Genomic DNA, 16,284 nt, shown 5'->3' with positions numbered 1-16,284 from the left:
TGTGGCGTTAAGTTTCGTAGACGATCGCTGACCCTGACGACCTCAATCCCGCCGGCAAAGCTTTCCGGCGAGAACTTCCCAAAAAAATATCCAACACAATAAACCCCAGCTTTACACTTTCCGTCTTCTTTTATTACGTAAAGCCAAAAGGGAGGCTGATAGTAAGAGTTTATATAGTTTTTCTCATTCTTAATTTCTCCATTCCATAAACTTGTTCTTGATTGAAATCAGCTTGTTATCAATCTATTTTTACAGCTTTCTTGAAGCGTGATCTCTCACTAAACTTCGGCTAATTCCTCGTCACACATTGAGTGAAACCGAAAATTGCGACCATATCTTAATTGGTCTTCCAAGCGTAACTTTCGTCCTCGTGGCGTTTCAAACATTCTCATCCAAAACATAGGCCTAGACAATGAATTTAGCGAAGATGTATGCAATGATAGTGCTTGGATTTGTATTGTTACTGTCGAGGACTTGTAAGTCGGGAAGGAATTGAAGATGTTAATTACTTCATGAGTTTTGTTCGTGTTTATTGTAGTGATGCTCTTACATCTTATCTAATATCTAACGTATCCGTCGCGTAAATTGCGAATTTTACTATAAAGATGACTTTCTTATGAAAACAAATATTGGTAAGACGTATTTTGACTCTTGGAAAGAAGATTTTTCAAGAAGTTTACCGAAACACGCCACAAGCTGTGAGAGGATTGTCGATTGGATTGAAGAGGAAGTAGGGTTTTCATTAGGGAAATACATGTATTATTGATCGAAGGTAACGTGTCTGATTTAAATTTGAAATTGTCAAATCATACTGCAAACTGGAACAGCTCTTATTTAGTTTCCGCTTTGAAGCTGTATGTTTCATTTTCATCGGTACGGCTCGATTTAAATGCTTTTGACATGTCGAGAAACGATTGCAGGTAAGCCTGGCGCGACAAATAGACCATTGACCAAGTGTGATGTCCATAGACTTATCCAAGGCTTTAAACTGCGAATTTTATGAAAAAAATTACCTCCTTATATAGGCATTAATGAGTAATTATAGGTATTAATGAGTGTTTACAAATTTCACGAAGTTCATCATTATTAAGTTGGTAAAAGGGTTGTGGTTAATTTTGTATGGGCGTATTTGTAATCATTTAGACAACTGTTATATCTATCAAAGACACCAGACACGCAAATTGAATAACTTACTAAATGTCATTATTGAATGATCACCGCCAAGTTACTCCAGCTTCGTTTCTCCTTCACGCGTGGACTGCCATGTTGTTTGAATTTAATTTTCCCTTTCGAGAACTAGGTCGTTTCCACTGAACTTCTGCTTTTCCGATGATTCCTTAAAACGGTCGTTTTGTTTGAGCGCCTTTAGCAGCAGCTTTAGTCTCCGCGGTCTTCTCTAGCCTTGTCAAATCATCCTGCAACCTTGACCAGCTTTTATTTAGCGTGAAGCTGTATGTCTCATGTACTTCACAAAAGCTCGCTTAATTAGTTAAAAAATATTGATAAACAATCGTTCTTTTACCTGGCGTGACAAATTAACGTCACATTTAAATGAATGCAGCAAGCAATGTGTGACGAAGCGCCTGCATTCCTAGCGGATGTTTACTGATATTTATCTAAAGATGGTACGGAGCGAGGTTGAACTATTGCCGCATTTTTTTTTTTTTGCTCTTCTCTCTAAATAACCAAGTTTTTAAGTAGTCCTCTTTCGGCATCGTTTTAAACGGCTAATGAATAACGAAATGATAGATATATAAATAAAAAAAAATCTTATTTGAATAGGTAATTACCTTATTGATTAGTGGATGAACGATGATGGTGATGAGGATAATAATAACAATAATGATGGTGATGGTGATCATCCTCTGCCCAACTAGCTGTCAAGCAATTGTTTGTAAGCCTTAGCTTCATCAAAACTTGCAGTAAGTTTTATCACCAAAAAGTTAACTCAGTAAAGCATGCTTACTTACACGCTCATTTTGTTGTTGATTATTAGAAGAGCTTAAGACAAATTATTTGCAATTTCTTTCATTCTAGATGGAGAGAGGCTTTGTTCGTGTTATAGCTTTAATAACTAGACAAATGGTAATAAGTGGCCACAGGCAATGGGTAGCTGTGAACATCACAGCAAAATCCTTGTGGTGATGGAAACAGAGCAGGAATGGGAATTTATCAAAAATGCGATTCAAGACCGGGTAGGCAGCAAATATGGTGAATGGTTCATAGGCTTGGAGCAAAATTTCACAACAGAGAAATGGACTTGGATCAATGGTAAACCTCTGAGTATTGACAAATGGCAGAGCTCAAATCCTGAACCGAACGACCTTTATGGGCTGATTCATAAAGAATTTCCAGTTGGATTCAAAGGATCTTTTAGTACCATAAAAGGTGTCATACAAAGAGGTTGGATTTGCGAGGAAGAAACAGGTATTGATTTGTACCACAGATGTCGCAATCCCAGCGACTTTGAGAAAACTTTATAAATGAATTCTTGGGAAAGCCCCTAAGATAATGTAATCCACAAATTTCTAGCTAGTGACCATGTTAGTTGTAATGTTCCTTCAACAGACAATTGTCGAGGAGACTGTTTCTCGCACGCTGTTCCGACAAGTAGCAGTCTGCCTGGAACAAAAGCTGCTTCTACACGAGGGAAGACGTCAAGTGAACAAGATATCACCAATCCTCCTGGAACAAAAGCTGTTACTACGTGAGGGAAGATGTCAACTGAACAAGATATCACCAATCCTCCTGGAACAAAAGCTGTTACTACGCGAGGGAAGACGTCAACTGAACAAGATATCACCAATCCTCCTGGAACAAAAGCTGTTACTACACCGCGAGGGAATACGTCAACTGAACAATATATCACTGATGAATCAGGTAAATCTAAGCATATGTAAAAGAGCATTTTTCATAAAGCAGTAGAAGTTGTTTTGTTTCAATTTGTTTTTGTTCGTTTATTTTTTATCAGAGCAAAATACATTTCTTTGATTTATAGTGGTTTTCTCTGGTCATTTTTTTATGTTTAATGTTCATTTTTAAGCTTGAAGGCTGGACAGGTGGTAAAGAATTCAGTGTTAACAACCTTTCAAAGCTAACAAAAATTTTAAAGTATTGATGCATTAAATCCAGGGTCTTCAACAAATGTCTTCACCCCTACCCCGCCAAAATCAACAGACGAAGTCCTCATGGATGACAAAAGCAGTCCTTCTCCTACAGTAACGATAGCAGCCGCCTCTTTAGGCGTAGTGCTCTTCAAAGTGTTGATCATTTTTGTTGTAGTCATATTGCTATGGCGAAAGAAACATCTGGGAGAAGGTAAAGAGTCTCTAAGCATCGTGAGGATTACATCATTATTATTATGATGATGATGATGATTACTATTATTATCATTGTTATCAAAATTATTGATATTATTATTTCGCACAATTAAAAAATGTAATGATACCATGATTTAGAAGCTCTTTCGGATCACATTTTGTTCCTGGGCAACCGAGCTCGATATGCATTTGCCGTACTCGATTACCATTCCTGCTCGATGAGCAAACCACGTTTTATAATCGAGCTCGATAACTACAAGTCGAGCTCGATTACTAATCGAGTACGATTGCTAATCGAGCTCCATAACTTATCGAGCTCGATAACTTATCGAGCTCGATAACTAATCGAGCTCGATAACTAATGGAGCTCGAATTTTTGTCGAGCGCGGTTAGAGTAATAACGAGAAAGACTGGGAACGAGTCAAACACTGATTGAGGAGGACGATGGCGGGTAGTGGTGTCTTTGCAAGAACCTTGATCATTGGGTGAGTACTTCGTACGTTTTCAAGTTTCAGCGATAGAATTCAAAGGGAAGGTATAAAAGAAGTGGGAGCAAATATATTGGAAACTGAAGTTTTCTCAAAGCATGAAAACCCCGGGTAAGGTGTAGTCATTTCGGGTAAAGAAGGATACACTTTAATCTACACTTGATTAAAACTTCGCTCGAATGGGACTTAACACAGACAAGAACTTTAGTAATCCTTATTTTATTGTAAAATGTAAAAATTTGATGGTGAACTACGCAGGGGAATACTTGTATCCCTTATTTTCACTTAAGTTCTTCACTTGATTTCGATAGAAGAAATTAAAGGTCTCATCTTTACGTTCAATATAAAATTATGTACACTTTTTTAAACTCAAATAAAGCAACCTATGGTTTATAGCGAGATTTTTTAAACCATTCCATCACCTTGCAACGCAATTCCTTTCCTTTTTACTTAAGTAGCCAAAAGTAGCAGCCTTTTAAAGCAAACTTGTGTCTCGAAAACCTCGACCTGGAGGTAACACTTCTGAGCACAGTGATATGGCTACTTAACTATGTTTTTCAAACTCTCATTCACAATAAGAGAAAAAATAATAAAATAACCCGGCTGAATATTTAGGCTTGCAGCTTAGAAATTACTTAAGTGCTTGTAAATATGAGGATTTTTGTCTCTCACTGGATGTTCCTTTGGCCTTAGCTAGTGGAAAAATGTTGAGTTGTCTTACTATTAAATGTAACCTTGGTTACATCCAGCCCATCTACACTGACAACTAACAAGGGATTCTGAGGCATCCGAAATTTGATCTATAGGGCTTAAGAGGCTTTCTCTTTTATTTCCACTCAGTCAATTTCGCCTGAAACTCTTTCAACAGAAATATTATACTTAGGAAAGAACTAAATTAGATCTGGTTTGATTCGAAATAGTTTTCTGACTGCATTGGGGGCCATAATTATTTAGGGACTTTTGCAAGATCTTGAAAATTGAATTATAGGCATATTTGTAACATTGCTAAATATTTGATTTGCATAGTTCAGCTACGAAATTCATATCAGATTGCTTAAAAACCTTTCTAGTTTGCAAAGAAAGTTTGAATTACCCTCTCAATATAATTATTTGAAATGGCAAACTTAAGCATATTCTGGCCCCTATAAATCAGGCAAAATTATTTTTGACACAAAACTGACCGAGTGGAAATAAGGGAGACAACCTCTTAATCTTAAGTACTTTTTTTTTCTTTGGAAGAAATGGAGATGATCCTTTAGTCAAGGTGTTAGCAGAAATCCTTACAGCCTTATTATTAAGATTCTGGACTCAATGAACATACGGCCTAATTATGACAGAGGCATGGTATAGTGGATCTTCACTGAACTGCATGAACACAACTTTATAGGGAATCACTATCTTAAAAAGCTAAGGCTATGATTAATCCTTTGACTCCTATGAGTGACTAGCATCTAACTTCTCCTTACAATGTCACCCCTGAATTACACTTTCAGGTCACAAAAATGAAGGAAATGTCATCACCAACTAAACACACTCTAGATTGTTAAAACTAATTTTTGTTGTTAACACTTTGGAAATGTATTAAGACAGGTATTGAGAATATCCCCTCCTGATATTAGGGTTTAAAGGGTTAACAGTACACTTTCTGAATGAATGCAGTCATTGTTGTATTGTAGCCTTAACATGTTGTGTTCATTCAACTTTGGTATGACTTGTATCAACCCTCTACACTCTAGCATTAGTATGCACATTCTCCATACTGTTCTCTACACATTTCCTAAGGTGCTGACAAGGAGAGTTTGTTTATTTATCAAGAGCTTCTCCAGTTAATGATCATTTCCTCAAACCTTCATGGCCTTGTGTGTGATTGAAGGATGATATTGTATGGAGAAATTAGATCCAAGTCCCTTTAAAGGTTTAAGTAGGAGATTTTAAGTTATTGGGACAGTGGAACCTCGATTTAATGAACCTCTATACAACGAAGTTGTTGGTATAATGAACTGATACTTCAGTTCCAGCCTGGCTAAAGTTACAGTAATAGGAATGCTGTAGAACCTCTATAATTATAACGAACCCTCCATATAAGTAAGCAATTTCCCCAGTCCCTTGGCACTTCATTAAATCGAGCTTCCACTGTACATGTTATCTATTTCTATTTACTACTTGAAAGGAAAAGTTGAAGAAAAAAGTTGTGTTCCTTTACACATAACCAGTATTGTAAACAAGAAAAAACCCTAATATTGTAATAGAATATCATTTGCACTTGTATACTTATGGTTAGGTGAGGTACACATGAAATGAATTTAGTAGTAATTTGGGATCTGCCTTTGTCTTGGTATGATCAAGTTTACTGGTATTACTGATCATGAGGGATGTAACACAATTTATTTTTAGTGTTTGGGATCTTCCCTCTTTCTCTTTCCCTTTCGATCCTTGTGAGATCTTTTTTCCTTTCTCTTTTTTTTAACCTGCCTGGCTCCATCTTTTGTTTCCATGTAACATAGAGGGAAAAGTGAGAGATTAGTTGAATGTTGTAATGTGCTCACTAGAATAAAGGCAAAAATGAGGGTTGTTCATGTTTACATACCATCAACTGATGATAAAAATAACAAGCTAAGGGGCTTGTTGGAGATATTTTGGGATGTACCCCCCAATCAAATTCACAACCATTATAATTTATTTTGTTCATTTACTGGAAGAAACAGGTGCCTCACTGTGCTTCACCATGGCACAAACACTGCACAAGCAAGTTTGATAAAGAAGAGTTTTGAATACAAATATGAAGTTGGTGGTGTTAACATTGGTCATGCTTATTCTATTTACTATTTTGTTTACCTTTCATTGTCTCTGAGAGTTCCTCTTCGTCTGAGGGGTAGTTTCCCTTGAATGACACCTGCAATGAAACAAAGGCAGAGGGTGATATGCCACTCATCCCATGAGTGGCATACCACCCTTGTGTAGGTGCTGCTGGGAAGTATTATCCAGAGAATTTAAATTATTCACTGGCCCATTTCTGAAAACTGTCATACAATTTGGAGCCCTTAGGGTTGAGAAGGGGGGGAGGGGTGGGGTTGGAGGTGAGTTTATATAAAAATAATGGATTTAAGGGGGAACCATCTCCCTGAATGAAATGTTGGAAGGAGGGAGGTCACACTAAATATGTTAGTAATTGTATAGTTTTGTATTTAAATGAAAACTACATTTTCAAAAATAAACAAAAAGTTCATACATGACCGTTTCCATTCCAACAATTTCCAAAGTGTCTCAGTAATTGTAGAGGTTACATGATTTTACACTATTTCGACAAATCTAAATGTTCAAAAATAAACAAGAAGTATATATATGAGTGTTTCCATCCAAAAAATTTTCAAAGTAATTCTTATTAATTGTAGAATTTACATGATTTCATACTATTTAGATGCATCTACATGTTCAGAAACAAACAAAAAGTGTATAAACATGATTCTGCTTATGTAATTATATCTCCTCTGCATTTGCATGACTTTTCATCCCAACACTTTTTAAAGTATCTTAGCAATTATAGATTTTACATGGATTTTATACCATTTAGATAACACTACATGTACTACATGCATTCGTCTTAATAATTCTTCTGCATTTATAATTATGACTGTTTCTATCACAACAGATTTCAAAACCAGGGTACTCTTATTAAGAGACATTTTATCGCGTTAGTCGTCTGCAATATCTCTTCGCTCATCTTTAGCATTGTCAAGCTCTTCCTTGTCACCATGCATCTGCGAGAGTCGCTTTTGTACTTCTCATCCATGCCATACTCTTCAGGATACATGAAGCAGTACGCTTAATCTCTGACTTCTAGCTTGAGTTTCATGGTAGTTCTACTCTCGTGGCATTACTAAAGTGGTGGCTTTGCAAGAGCTGTGCGAGGTATGTCGTATCTTGACTTGATCTCTGACTTCTTGATTGAGGTTTTTGGTAGTTCTGCTTTCTTGGCATAAGTGAAATGGTATCTTCACAAGAGCTGTGTCAGGTATGCTGCATCTTTGCCAAACAGCTAGCAAAACACTCTCAACGTCTACACTCTTTTAGGGACATGGTGTCTTTGCAGACATCTTGAATATGCCTCCCTAACTTTCGCTTCTCTCTCCAAGTGTCTTCATCTTGTGTTGCATTTAACATCTTGAGCTCGACACACTGCATCTGCTCTGCTAGAAGTCAGCAAATTGTTCTCCTTGCTTCAGGGTAAGCCAATGTTACTAGAAAAGCAAGGGATCGTGAAGGCAACATGTGTGGTTGATAACTTCCAGCATATCAAGGTGATGCAGCTCGATAAGAAGAAAAGAGGAGAGCAGGCAAAGGATAACAAAAAAGAAACCACCACAAAAACACAGGAAAGACTCTTCCTGATTATTCTGGGAAAGATTGGTTTGAAGAATGTAAACAACTTTTTTCGCAAGAGAGGATAAAGTGCCTCAAGCACCATGGCCTTTGACTAATATATCAACAGCATTAAGAACTACACAGTGGATGTTTTGCAAGGTATTGACTTTTCCAACTGAATCCTGAAGGCTGTGGTTCAGTAATGCTGCAAACACAACTGAAAGAAAGAGATCTAACTTGTGGGCAATCCTTGCAAGACAGTGAAAACCCCAACTTAGCTAAAGTTAAGTAGAGCAAAGTGAAAGCCATGCAAGTGGTAACAATGAGAACGACAATGATTCCATCAACTCTGGAGAGGAAGATAACTCTACAAATGATGTCCTTCTTGCTTTTATCAATAACTAGAGAACAAGTTGAAAGGCCAACAGCAACACACCCAGGAAGTTTCAAAAGGAAGACCATAAGAAATTGAGTCATAAATCATTTCATTCTTAACACTTTTAATCATGGAAAACAGGGAAGAAATGTCATAATTAACAAACCTAGATGGCTTTTCGATTGAACATCTGTAGAATGAGCTATGACCATCATTATAATAACAAGAAATGAAAATAGTATAGTGCACTATAAAGTACATGGCCGGGGGGGAGTCATCAGAAAAAAGTATATATATATATATATAAATTTATTTTTAAGGAATGATCATGGCAAAGAATGACACTTATCATGAAGTATCCTGTTAAGGGTTATCATTAGCCACAAATTAAAAACATCAGGTTAGAGTTAAGGTTAGGGGACACTTCATAACAGTGATTTTGGGGTGAGGAGAAGAGTAAGGGAATACCTCACAATGCACAGTGCTTACTGTCTGGCTGAATTATAAAATAAAAGAATAATTTAAAAATAGATAGGAAGAGCTTGGTCAAAGTAGCTTCAGCTGGATGGGGGGGGGGGGGAAGGGTTATGGAGGGAGAATAATTAAAGGATACCAGGTCACATTGGACACAGCTAAGGAATAGCTGGTCAACAGTGGCCCTGGAGGGATCACGAAGGGGTATAATCTAAGGATACCAGGTCACAACCAGACACGGCTCACGGAGAGCTGGTCAACGGCAGCCCTGGGGAGATTACCAAGGGGTATGATCTAAGGATACCAGGTCGTAACCGGACACGGCTCACGGAGAGCTGGTCAACGGCGGCCCTGGGGGGATTACGAAGGGGTATGATCTAAGGATACCAGGTCGCAACCGGACACGGCTCTCGGAGAGCTGGTCAACGGCGGCCCTGGGGGGATTACCAAGGGATATGATCTAAGGATACCAGGTCGTAACCGGACACGGCTCACGGAGAGCTGGTCAACGGCGGCTCTGGGGGGATTACCAAGGGGTATGATCTAAGGATACCAGGTGGTAACCGGACACGGCTCACGGAGAGCTGGTCAACGGCGGCCCTGGGGGATTATGAAGGGGTATGATCTAAGGATACCAGGTCACAACCGGACACGGCTCACGGAGAGCTGGTCAACGGCGGCCCTGGGGGGATTACCAAGGGATATGATCTAAGGATACCAGGTCGTAACCGGACACGGCTCACGGAGAGCTGGTCAACGGCGGCCCTGGGGGGATTACCAAGGGGTATGATCTAAGGATACCAGGTGGTAACCGGACACGGCTCACGGAGAGCTGGTCAACGGCGGCCCTGGGGGATTATGAAGGGGTATGATCTAAGGATACCAGGTCGCAACCGGACACGGCTCACGGAGAGCTGGTCAACGGCGGCCCTGGGGGGATTACCAAGGGATATGATCTAAGGATACCAGGTCGTAACCGGACACGGCTCACGGAGAGCTGGTCAACGGCAGCCCTGGGGGGGGTTACCAAGGGGTATGGTCTAAGGATACCAGGTCGCAACCGGACACGGCTCACGGAGAGCTGGTCAACGGCGGTCCTGGGGGGATTACGAAGGGTTATGATCTAAGGATACCAGGTCGCAACCGGACACGGCTCACGGAGAGCTGGTCAACGGCGGCCCTAGGGGGATTACGAAGGGGTATGATCTAAGGATACCAGGTCGTAACTGGACACGGCTCTGGGAGAGCTGGTCAACGGCGGCCCTGGGGGGATTACCAAGGGGTATGATCTAAGCATACCAGGTCGCAACCGGACACGGCTCACGGAGAGCTGGTCAACGGCGGTCCTGGGGGGATTACGAAGGGTTATGATCTAAGGACACCAGGTCGCAACCGGACACGGCTCACGGAGAGCTGGTCAACGGCGGCCCTGGGGGGATTACCAAGGGGTATGATCTAAGGATACCAGGTCGTAACCGGACACGGCTCACGGAGAGCTGGTCAACGGCGGCCCTAGGGGGATTACGAAGGGGTATGATCTAAGGATACCAGGTCGTAACCGGACACGGCTCACGGAGAGCTGGTCAACGGCGGCCCTGGGGGGATTACCAAGGGGTATGATCTAAGCATACCAGGTCGCAACCGGACACGGCTCACGGAGAGCTGGTCAACGGCGGTCCTGGGGGGATTACGAAGGGTTATGATCTAAGGACACCAGGTCGCAACCGGACACGGCTCACGGAGAGCTGGTCAACGGCGGCCCTGGGGGGATTACCAAGGGGTATGATCTAAGGATACCAGGTCGTAACCGGGCACGGCTCACGGAGAGCTGGTCAACGGCAGCCCTGGGGGGATTATGAAGGGGAATAATCTAGAAATGTCATGTCATAGGAGTCCTGGCTTACAAGTCACCTGGGGCATTTATGAAGGGAAGTAATCTAAGGATACCAGATCGATGTTAATATGCTAATATAAGTGCAGTTCCAAATAAAAACAGAGTTCGATCATCATGTAATACAAACTTGACATTCTATCTGAAATTGAGAATGAAACCCCTATTTTCTAGTAAATGACTTTTGCACCTACCAGTGACAGCTCCGAGGTAGTCATCTCCTCAGTATTCTGAAAATTTGATAAAGAATTTAAAATTAGACCATTATGATGAAAGGTCACACTTAAAATAACTTATTATGCTACCCTAGCCCATGCTGTTCTTTGGTATTTAATGATTTTAGAGAATTAAGAGTTAATTCATTTTCAGAACTAAATGTGGATCGAATGGGAATGCGTTATTTCAAGACAATGAAAAAACTAAAGTGGGTTCTGATTGAAACATACCCTCTCTAAAAGGTCCAGGACTTCGTCCCCTTGTAGACAATCGGAGTGCCTCACCACTTCCCTTCTTATCTGTAGCGTGAAGTGGAGTGGTACTTCAACGAGCGAACCAATCCAGTCATAGACTTCCTATTTATTGTTTTCATATCATCAAAAAAGAAAACATACATCACTTACTATCACCAACATCATCATGTATCATGTAGTATATATTACATTATATTCTTACCTGGAAAAAGGCATTCTTTTCAAAGGCCCTGGAAAACTTTTTTCCATTGCCAATACGGATGAAAATGGTTGTTCCACCACCATTAGTTGGTGGTGCTGTCATCCTCGCCCTGCGTAGAGCCCTTATTTTCTATAAAGACAAACATTATTATGACGGATATTATTATGACAGATAAGGCATATCACAGTGTACACAATTATAAAATAAACATACATGGGTAGGTATATTTAAAGGGAAAATCACTGTATACACTTAACACAACTTTAGATTATGAATTAGTTGAGTTAAATAATCAGAGTACACTTCATTCTTAATTTGTTCAAACCTCTTGTGGACCTAAACTTAAGATTAGAGAGAATGCTGGACACGGTGCACACAATTATTATAAAACAAACATGCCTGCATAGGTATATTGAAATGGAAAATCACTGTTTACTCTTTACATACCATGACATTAGATTATTAATTAGTGTAGATGACTTATGGGAGTACATTTCATTCTTAATTTTTCCAAACCTTACATGTATCAGAACTTAAGATCAGAGAGAAAGCAGATGATAACTTACAGAGGTTTTATTCTGACTGTTTACAGTTATTGTATTGTTGGAGCAGGTTCCTTGAGAGCTGCTAGCAGTGTTAGTGTTACTGCTAGGACTGGACTGTATTGCCTGTTTTAAAAATTGAAGTGTTCTAATGGGTATGTTAGGGAGTAAAATTAGAATAGCACTATTTGGTAAGTGTTTCCTTTGTGATGACTGATGTGAGTACATTTCATTCTTCATTTTTCCAAACCTTACATGTACTTAAACTTAAGAGTAAGGAGAAAGCAGATGATAACTTACACAGGTTTTATCTTGATTTTTGACAGTATTGTTAGAGCTGGTTCCCTGGGAGCTGCTGGCAGTGTAGGTGTTACTGCTGGGGCTGGACTGTATTGCCTGTTTTAAAAGTTAAAGTATTCTAGTGGGTATGTTAGGGAGTAAAATTAAAATAGCACAATTTGGTAAGTTTCCTTTGAGATCGCTGATGTGAGTACATTTCATTCTTCCTTTTTCCAACGCTTACATATACTTAAACTTAAGCATAGAGAGAAAGCAGATGATAACTTACAGAGGGTTTATCTTGATTGTTGACAATATTGTTAGAGCTGGTTCCCTGGGAGCTACTGGCAGTGTTGGTGTTACTGCTGGGGCTGGACTGTAATGCCTGTTTAAAAAAAAAAATTGTTCTGAGGGGTATAATAGGTGTTACAATTAAGTCCTTTGAGATAACTAATGGGAGTACATTTCTGATTGTTTACAGTATTGTTGGAGCTGGTTCCCTGGGAGCTGCTAGCAGTGTTGGTGTTATTACTGGGGCTGGACTGTAATGCCTGTTTTTACATTTAAAGTTTTCTAATGGATATAACAGGGAGTAAAATTAAAATAATGTGATTTTGTAAGTGTATTCTTTTGAATTGAATTCAAAACTGGGGGGGTCTTGTGTACCTGGTACTGTAGCTCTTGACTTTTTCTTTGTTTCCGCCAGTCATCCAACTTTTTCCTGTTGAGAGAAGAACCTGTACATGTCAGTACCTTTCATTCTCATGTTTTAGATTTTATAATCTTTTTAATTTTGAATACATAAATAGCTGAAAGTTGGCATTCCATACCATTCATCCCTCATTGCAGAACATAGAGCCTGTGCTCTGCCAATGGAATCTTGAAGGCCCACACGATCCAAGTTTGCTTCTTGTAAGGTACAAGGTACAAAACATGTTAGTGTTAAAAAGATTAATAGATCGAAGCTATTCTTGTTGTAGGGATGATTATTAAAGACCTTGCAGAGATTCCTTCAGAGGAAATTTTGTGTTTGTTGAACATGGAAGTTAGAAAAAAATATGTTTTTGGGACATGTACATGTCCCTTTTTGTTTGTTGGGTTTTTTTGCAGGGGGGGTATCATAAACAATCTATGGATAATCAGAGTACTGGTGAAGCAAAGAGAAGAGCTTGCAAATTATTCTACCCCAGTCACTACCTTAATGACAAATGATACACTTTTAAAAATGAAAGGTGTCATTCACATTACCACAAAATAGATTTCGAATTTCAAAATTATCACGCTTACCCTCAAAGATTTCCACGCACTGTGGCATGTTTCTGCTATGGCAAGGGGCCAGAACAAATACCACAATGCCAGGGCTTTGTGAAATACCATATTTTACTCTGACTGCAATGAAAAGTACAATCACTCTTGTGCTTATAATAACATCCACAAAATCACCCTAATATTCATGTTAATATCAAAAATAACAACAGTCATGATAACTATGATAATTATAATTATTACTTTAATGCTAGAAAAAAAAAAAAGCTGATTAAAATTAATACTTAGGTGTATAATTTGCTTTTGCATTCTTAACCAAAGATTAGGTTTAGCTACCTTTCTGGGCTTCATGGCTGCTGTCCTTTGCAATCCAGAAGTAAATATCTGAGCTGTTTGCCACAGTGTGGAGCATGCTTGAAAACGTAAATACAGAGAAGGTTAATAAATATCAAATACACTTGAGTTAAACAAAATGCGGAGACAGAGTAGGCAGAGAAAAATCAATAAAAAAATAAAAGCAAATGCTGAGTGAACTAACCTAACCAGTCTTCTCTTGCTAACAAGAGGACAGCTGAAGGGCAAAAGCACAGCCACCATTATGCGACCATCCTCTGATCCTTGCCATGTGAACTAAGATAAAAAGAAACAGTACAGTAAGATATGTTCATGAACATGACTGTACTATTTGAATTGTTCACAGCTATTTTCCCACAGTTGGTGGTCAAAAGAAAAAATGGGTTCTATTTGACAGACTTGTTTGTAGCTCCTGGGTTTTTTTTAAACCTGCAAATTAGTTTCTTTTTCCCTGCCGATCAAAGGGTAGGATATGAGTGATGATCTCATCCTATGTGGGCTTTTTCTACATACTGCTAAACAAGCTAATTACCTCTTCAAAAGAGTGGATAAGAAATGAAATGGCTGTGCTTTGCCCTCTTTCCTCTAAAAGATTAATGCATTGCAGCACCTCATTGGTCCTGCTATGAACAGCTTCACCTATAAGAAATGGGGAATTATGAGGAGAGTTTCCATGATGTTCACTTAATAAAAAATATTTTATATACCAGGATAAAAAATTGTAAAAAAAAAATTATTAAAATGTTTAAATCAAATGTTTTCGGCTGTTTGCCATCTGATGATGGCAAACAGCTGAAAACGTTTGGTTTAAACATTTTAATGATTTTTCCATAATCTTTTAGCCTTGTATATATAATATCCATGAGGAGAGTGATTGTAGTAAATGTGTATGAATGTATTCAGTTGGATTAGACATTGTGTATACCTGTGCTTTTGGTGCTCAGTTTGTTGTTTAATGCACTATCTGAGGTAAACTCATTGCAAATATACCTGTTATCACTCCTGATATCGAATGATCATCAGTGACATAGCCATCTAGAGAGACAAAATAATATAATTAATACAGGTATACTTGTTCATTGATAAAGAATAATGTAGATGATAGTTTATATACTTATTAAACTAAATGATTGGGGCATTATGCTAGCAAGGATGTGATCTCCCAAAGTACAGACACACAGATGCATTGGCTTTGTTAAAAATGGTTCTTGTAATCTTTCTCTGAGCAGATGCATGGGAAAAAAGGAAGTTAGCATGGTACAGGCATTAATGGAAATTGATTTCCATTTATTTCAGTAAGACATCAAGGTGAGCTTACAGAGTCTAGCCTCTTCTGAGTAGACTATCACTTCTGCAAAAAAAAAAAAAATAAAGAAATAAATAAAAGATAGGAAGTACTTTGATGTAAAAGATGATAATCCCACAAATCATTACTTCCTTTACCTCAGTGTAGGATAATACAGACTAATCACCAATTTTCATATGTAGTTATCCCTATGTAAGTCCATTATTTATGAGTCCATTGAAGCACTTAATACCATATTTGTCTATATCCTTTCTTGAGTGATGTGTGACTCAGATTGGTAGGGTTTTTTCCAATAAATTTATATATGTCTAACTGGAACTGGAACTGGAACGAATACCTGTAGCTGTGGGTAACTACATAACATAATGCTTCAGAAGTCTATAGTTTTAACTTACTTGAACATCCTTTTACTCACCATTAGTGTCATCTTCTGAGTCAGATGATACAATGGATGGTCCCATATTGTGGCCTAACAGAGGAAAAGGTGCAGACATCAAGATCAGGTCTATGGCAGAATTGTGAAAGGTCTTTAAATTAACTAAAGGTTACTTTTCACTTTCAGAGGTGTTGTTCAGGAAAATACTTGTATTCAGAGTAGTTTCACATAAATCCTTGCAAGCTGTACATCAGAAGAAAGCTTAATAACAGCTTCTTCTGAAAGTGTTACGAGCCTGCAAGGGGCGAAGTGATTAAGTGTTCTCCTATTGAATTTGTTGGGTATCTTCATTAAGATCAATTGAAACTGTATTTGCACCAACTCACCGCCTTGGTTTGAATTGGACTCATCTGACAAGTCTGAGATCTCATCTGTTGAGTAACATTAGACTTAAATTGTAATCATCCTATACACACCCATATACACATTTAGAACACCAATGCAGAAAGCGAATAAAAAAAATAAGACAAATGTGCAGTTATACCTGATGTCAGTCCTCTTGCACTGGCAGTTGCCAT

General features: G+C 38.7%; 2 protein-coding genes across 3 annotated transcripts; one reads left to right on the top strand and one right to left on the bottom strand.

Moving 5' to 3' along the window:
* Positions 1–282: 282 nt before the first annotated feature.
* On the top strand, positions 283–3,356 carry LOC111343731 (killer cell lectin-like receptor subfamily B member 1B allele A). 2 transcript variants are annotated; one of them, XR_002696095.2, is made up of 4 exons: positions 283–476; positions 2,038–2,427; positions 2,569–2,880; positions 3,133–3,356. XR_002696095.2 is itself a non-coding variant. In XM_088733405.1 (3 exons), exons 2-3 carry the CDS (start codon positions 2,106–2,108, stop codon positions 2,709–2,711), a joined length of 465 nt encoding a protein of 154 aa, XP_088589531.1. In that variant the 5' UTR covers positions 283–476; positions 2,038–2,105; the 3' UTR covers positions 2,712–2,997. The 2 variants fall into 2 exon arrangements, 1 of the variants encoding a protein (XP_088589531.1); XM_088733405.1 differs by lacking the exon at positions 3,133–3,356 and having other exon boundaries at positions 2,569–2,997.
* A 655-nt stretch (positions 3,357–4,011) lies between these two features.
* Positions 4,012–16,284, bottom strand: LOC148722971 (uncharacterized). The gene is made up of 18 exons (XM_088734379.1): positions 16,251–16,284; positions 16,093–16,137; positions 15,746–15,799; positions 15,343–15,375; positions 15,015–15,059; positions 14,557–14,663; positions 14,209–14,300; positions 14,007–14,083; positions 13,692–13,793; positions 13,235–13,313; positions 13,071–13,125; positions 12,694–12,789; positions 12,426–12,521; positions 11,584–11,712; positions 11,358–11,483; positions 11,106–11,141; positions 6,644–6,701; positions 4,012–6,290 (listed from the first exon to the last, which is right to left on the bottom strand). The coding sequence occupies exons 1-18, from the start codon at positions 16,282–16,284 to the stop codon at positions 6,199–6,201; spliced, it is 1,356 nt and encodes a 451-aa protein (XP_088590505.1). The 3' UTR covers positions 4,012–6,198.

The sequence above is a fragment of the Stylophora pistillata genome, chromosome 9 (assembly GCF_964205215.1).
Source record: "Stylophora pistillata chromosome 9, jaStyPist1.2, whole genome shotgun sequence".
NCBI classification, from domain to species: Eukaryota; Metazoa; Cnidaria; class Anthozoa; order Scleractinia; family Pocilloporidae; genus Stylophora; species Stylophora pistillata.
Note: the sequence above shows the minus strand (reverse complement) of the source record. Positions and strands in the feature narration are given on the sequence as shown.

Coding starts and splice junctions, on each gene's coding strand:
- LOC111343731 (XM_088733405.1), top strand. CDS start 2,106: ATGGGTAGCTGTGAACATCACAGCAAAATCCTTGTGGTGATGGAAACA. Junction 2,428..2,568: donor GATTTGCGAGGAAGAAACAG/GTATTGATTTGT, acceptor TTCCTTCAACAG/ACAATTGTCGAGGAGACTGT.
- LOC148722971 (XM_088734379.1), bottom strand. CDS start 16,284: ATGGCAACTGCCAGTGCAAGAGGACTGACATCAG. Junction 11,142..11,357: donor TCCTGGACCTTTTAGAGAGG/GTATGTTTCAAT, acceptor TCAAATTTTCAG/AATACTGAGGAGATGACTAC. Junction 6,291..6,643: donor ACTCTCAGAGACAATGAAAG/GTAAACAAAATA, acceptor TGGAAACAAAAG/ATGGAGCCAGGCAGGTTAAA.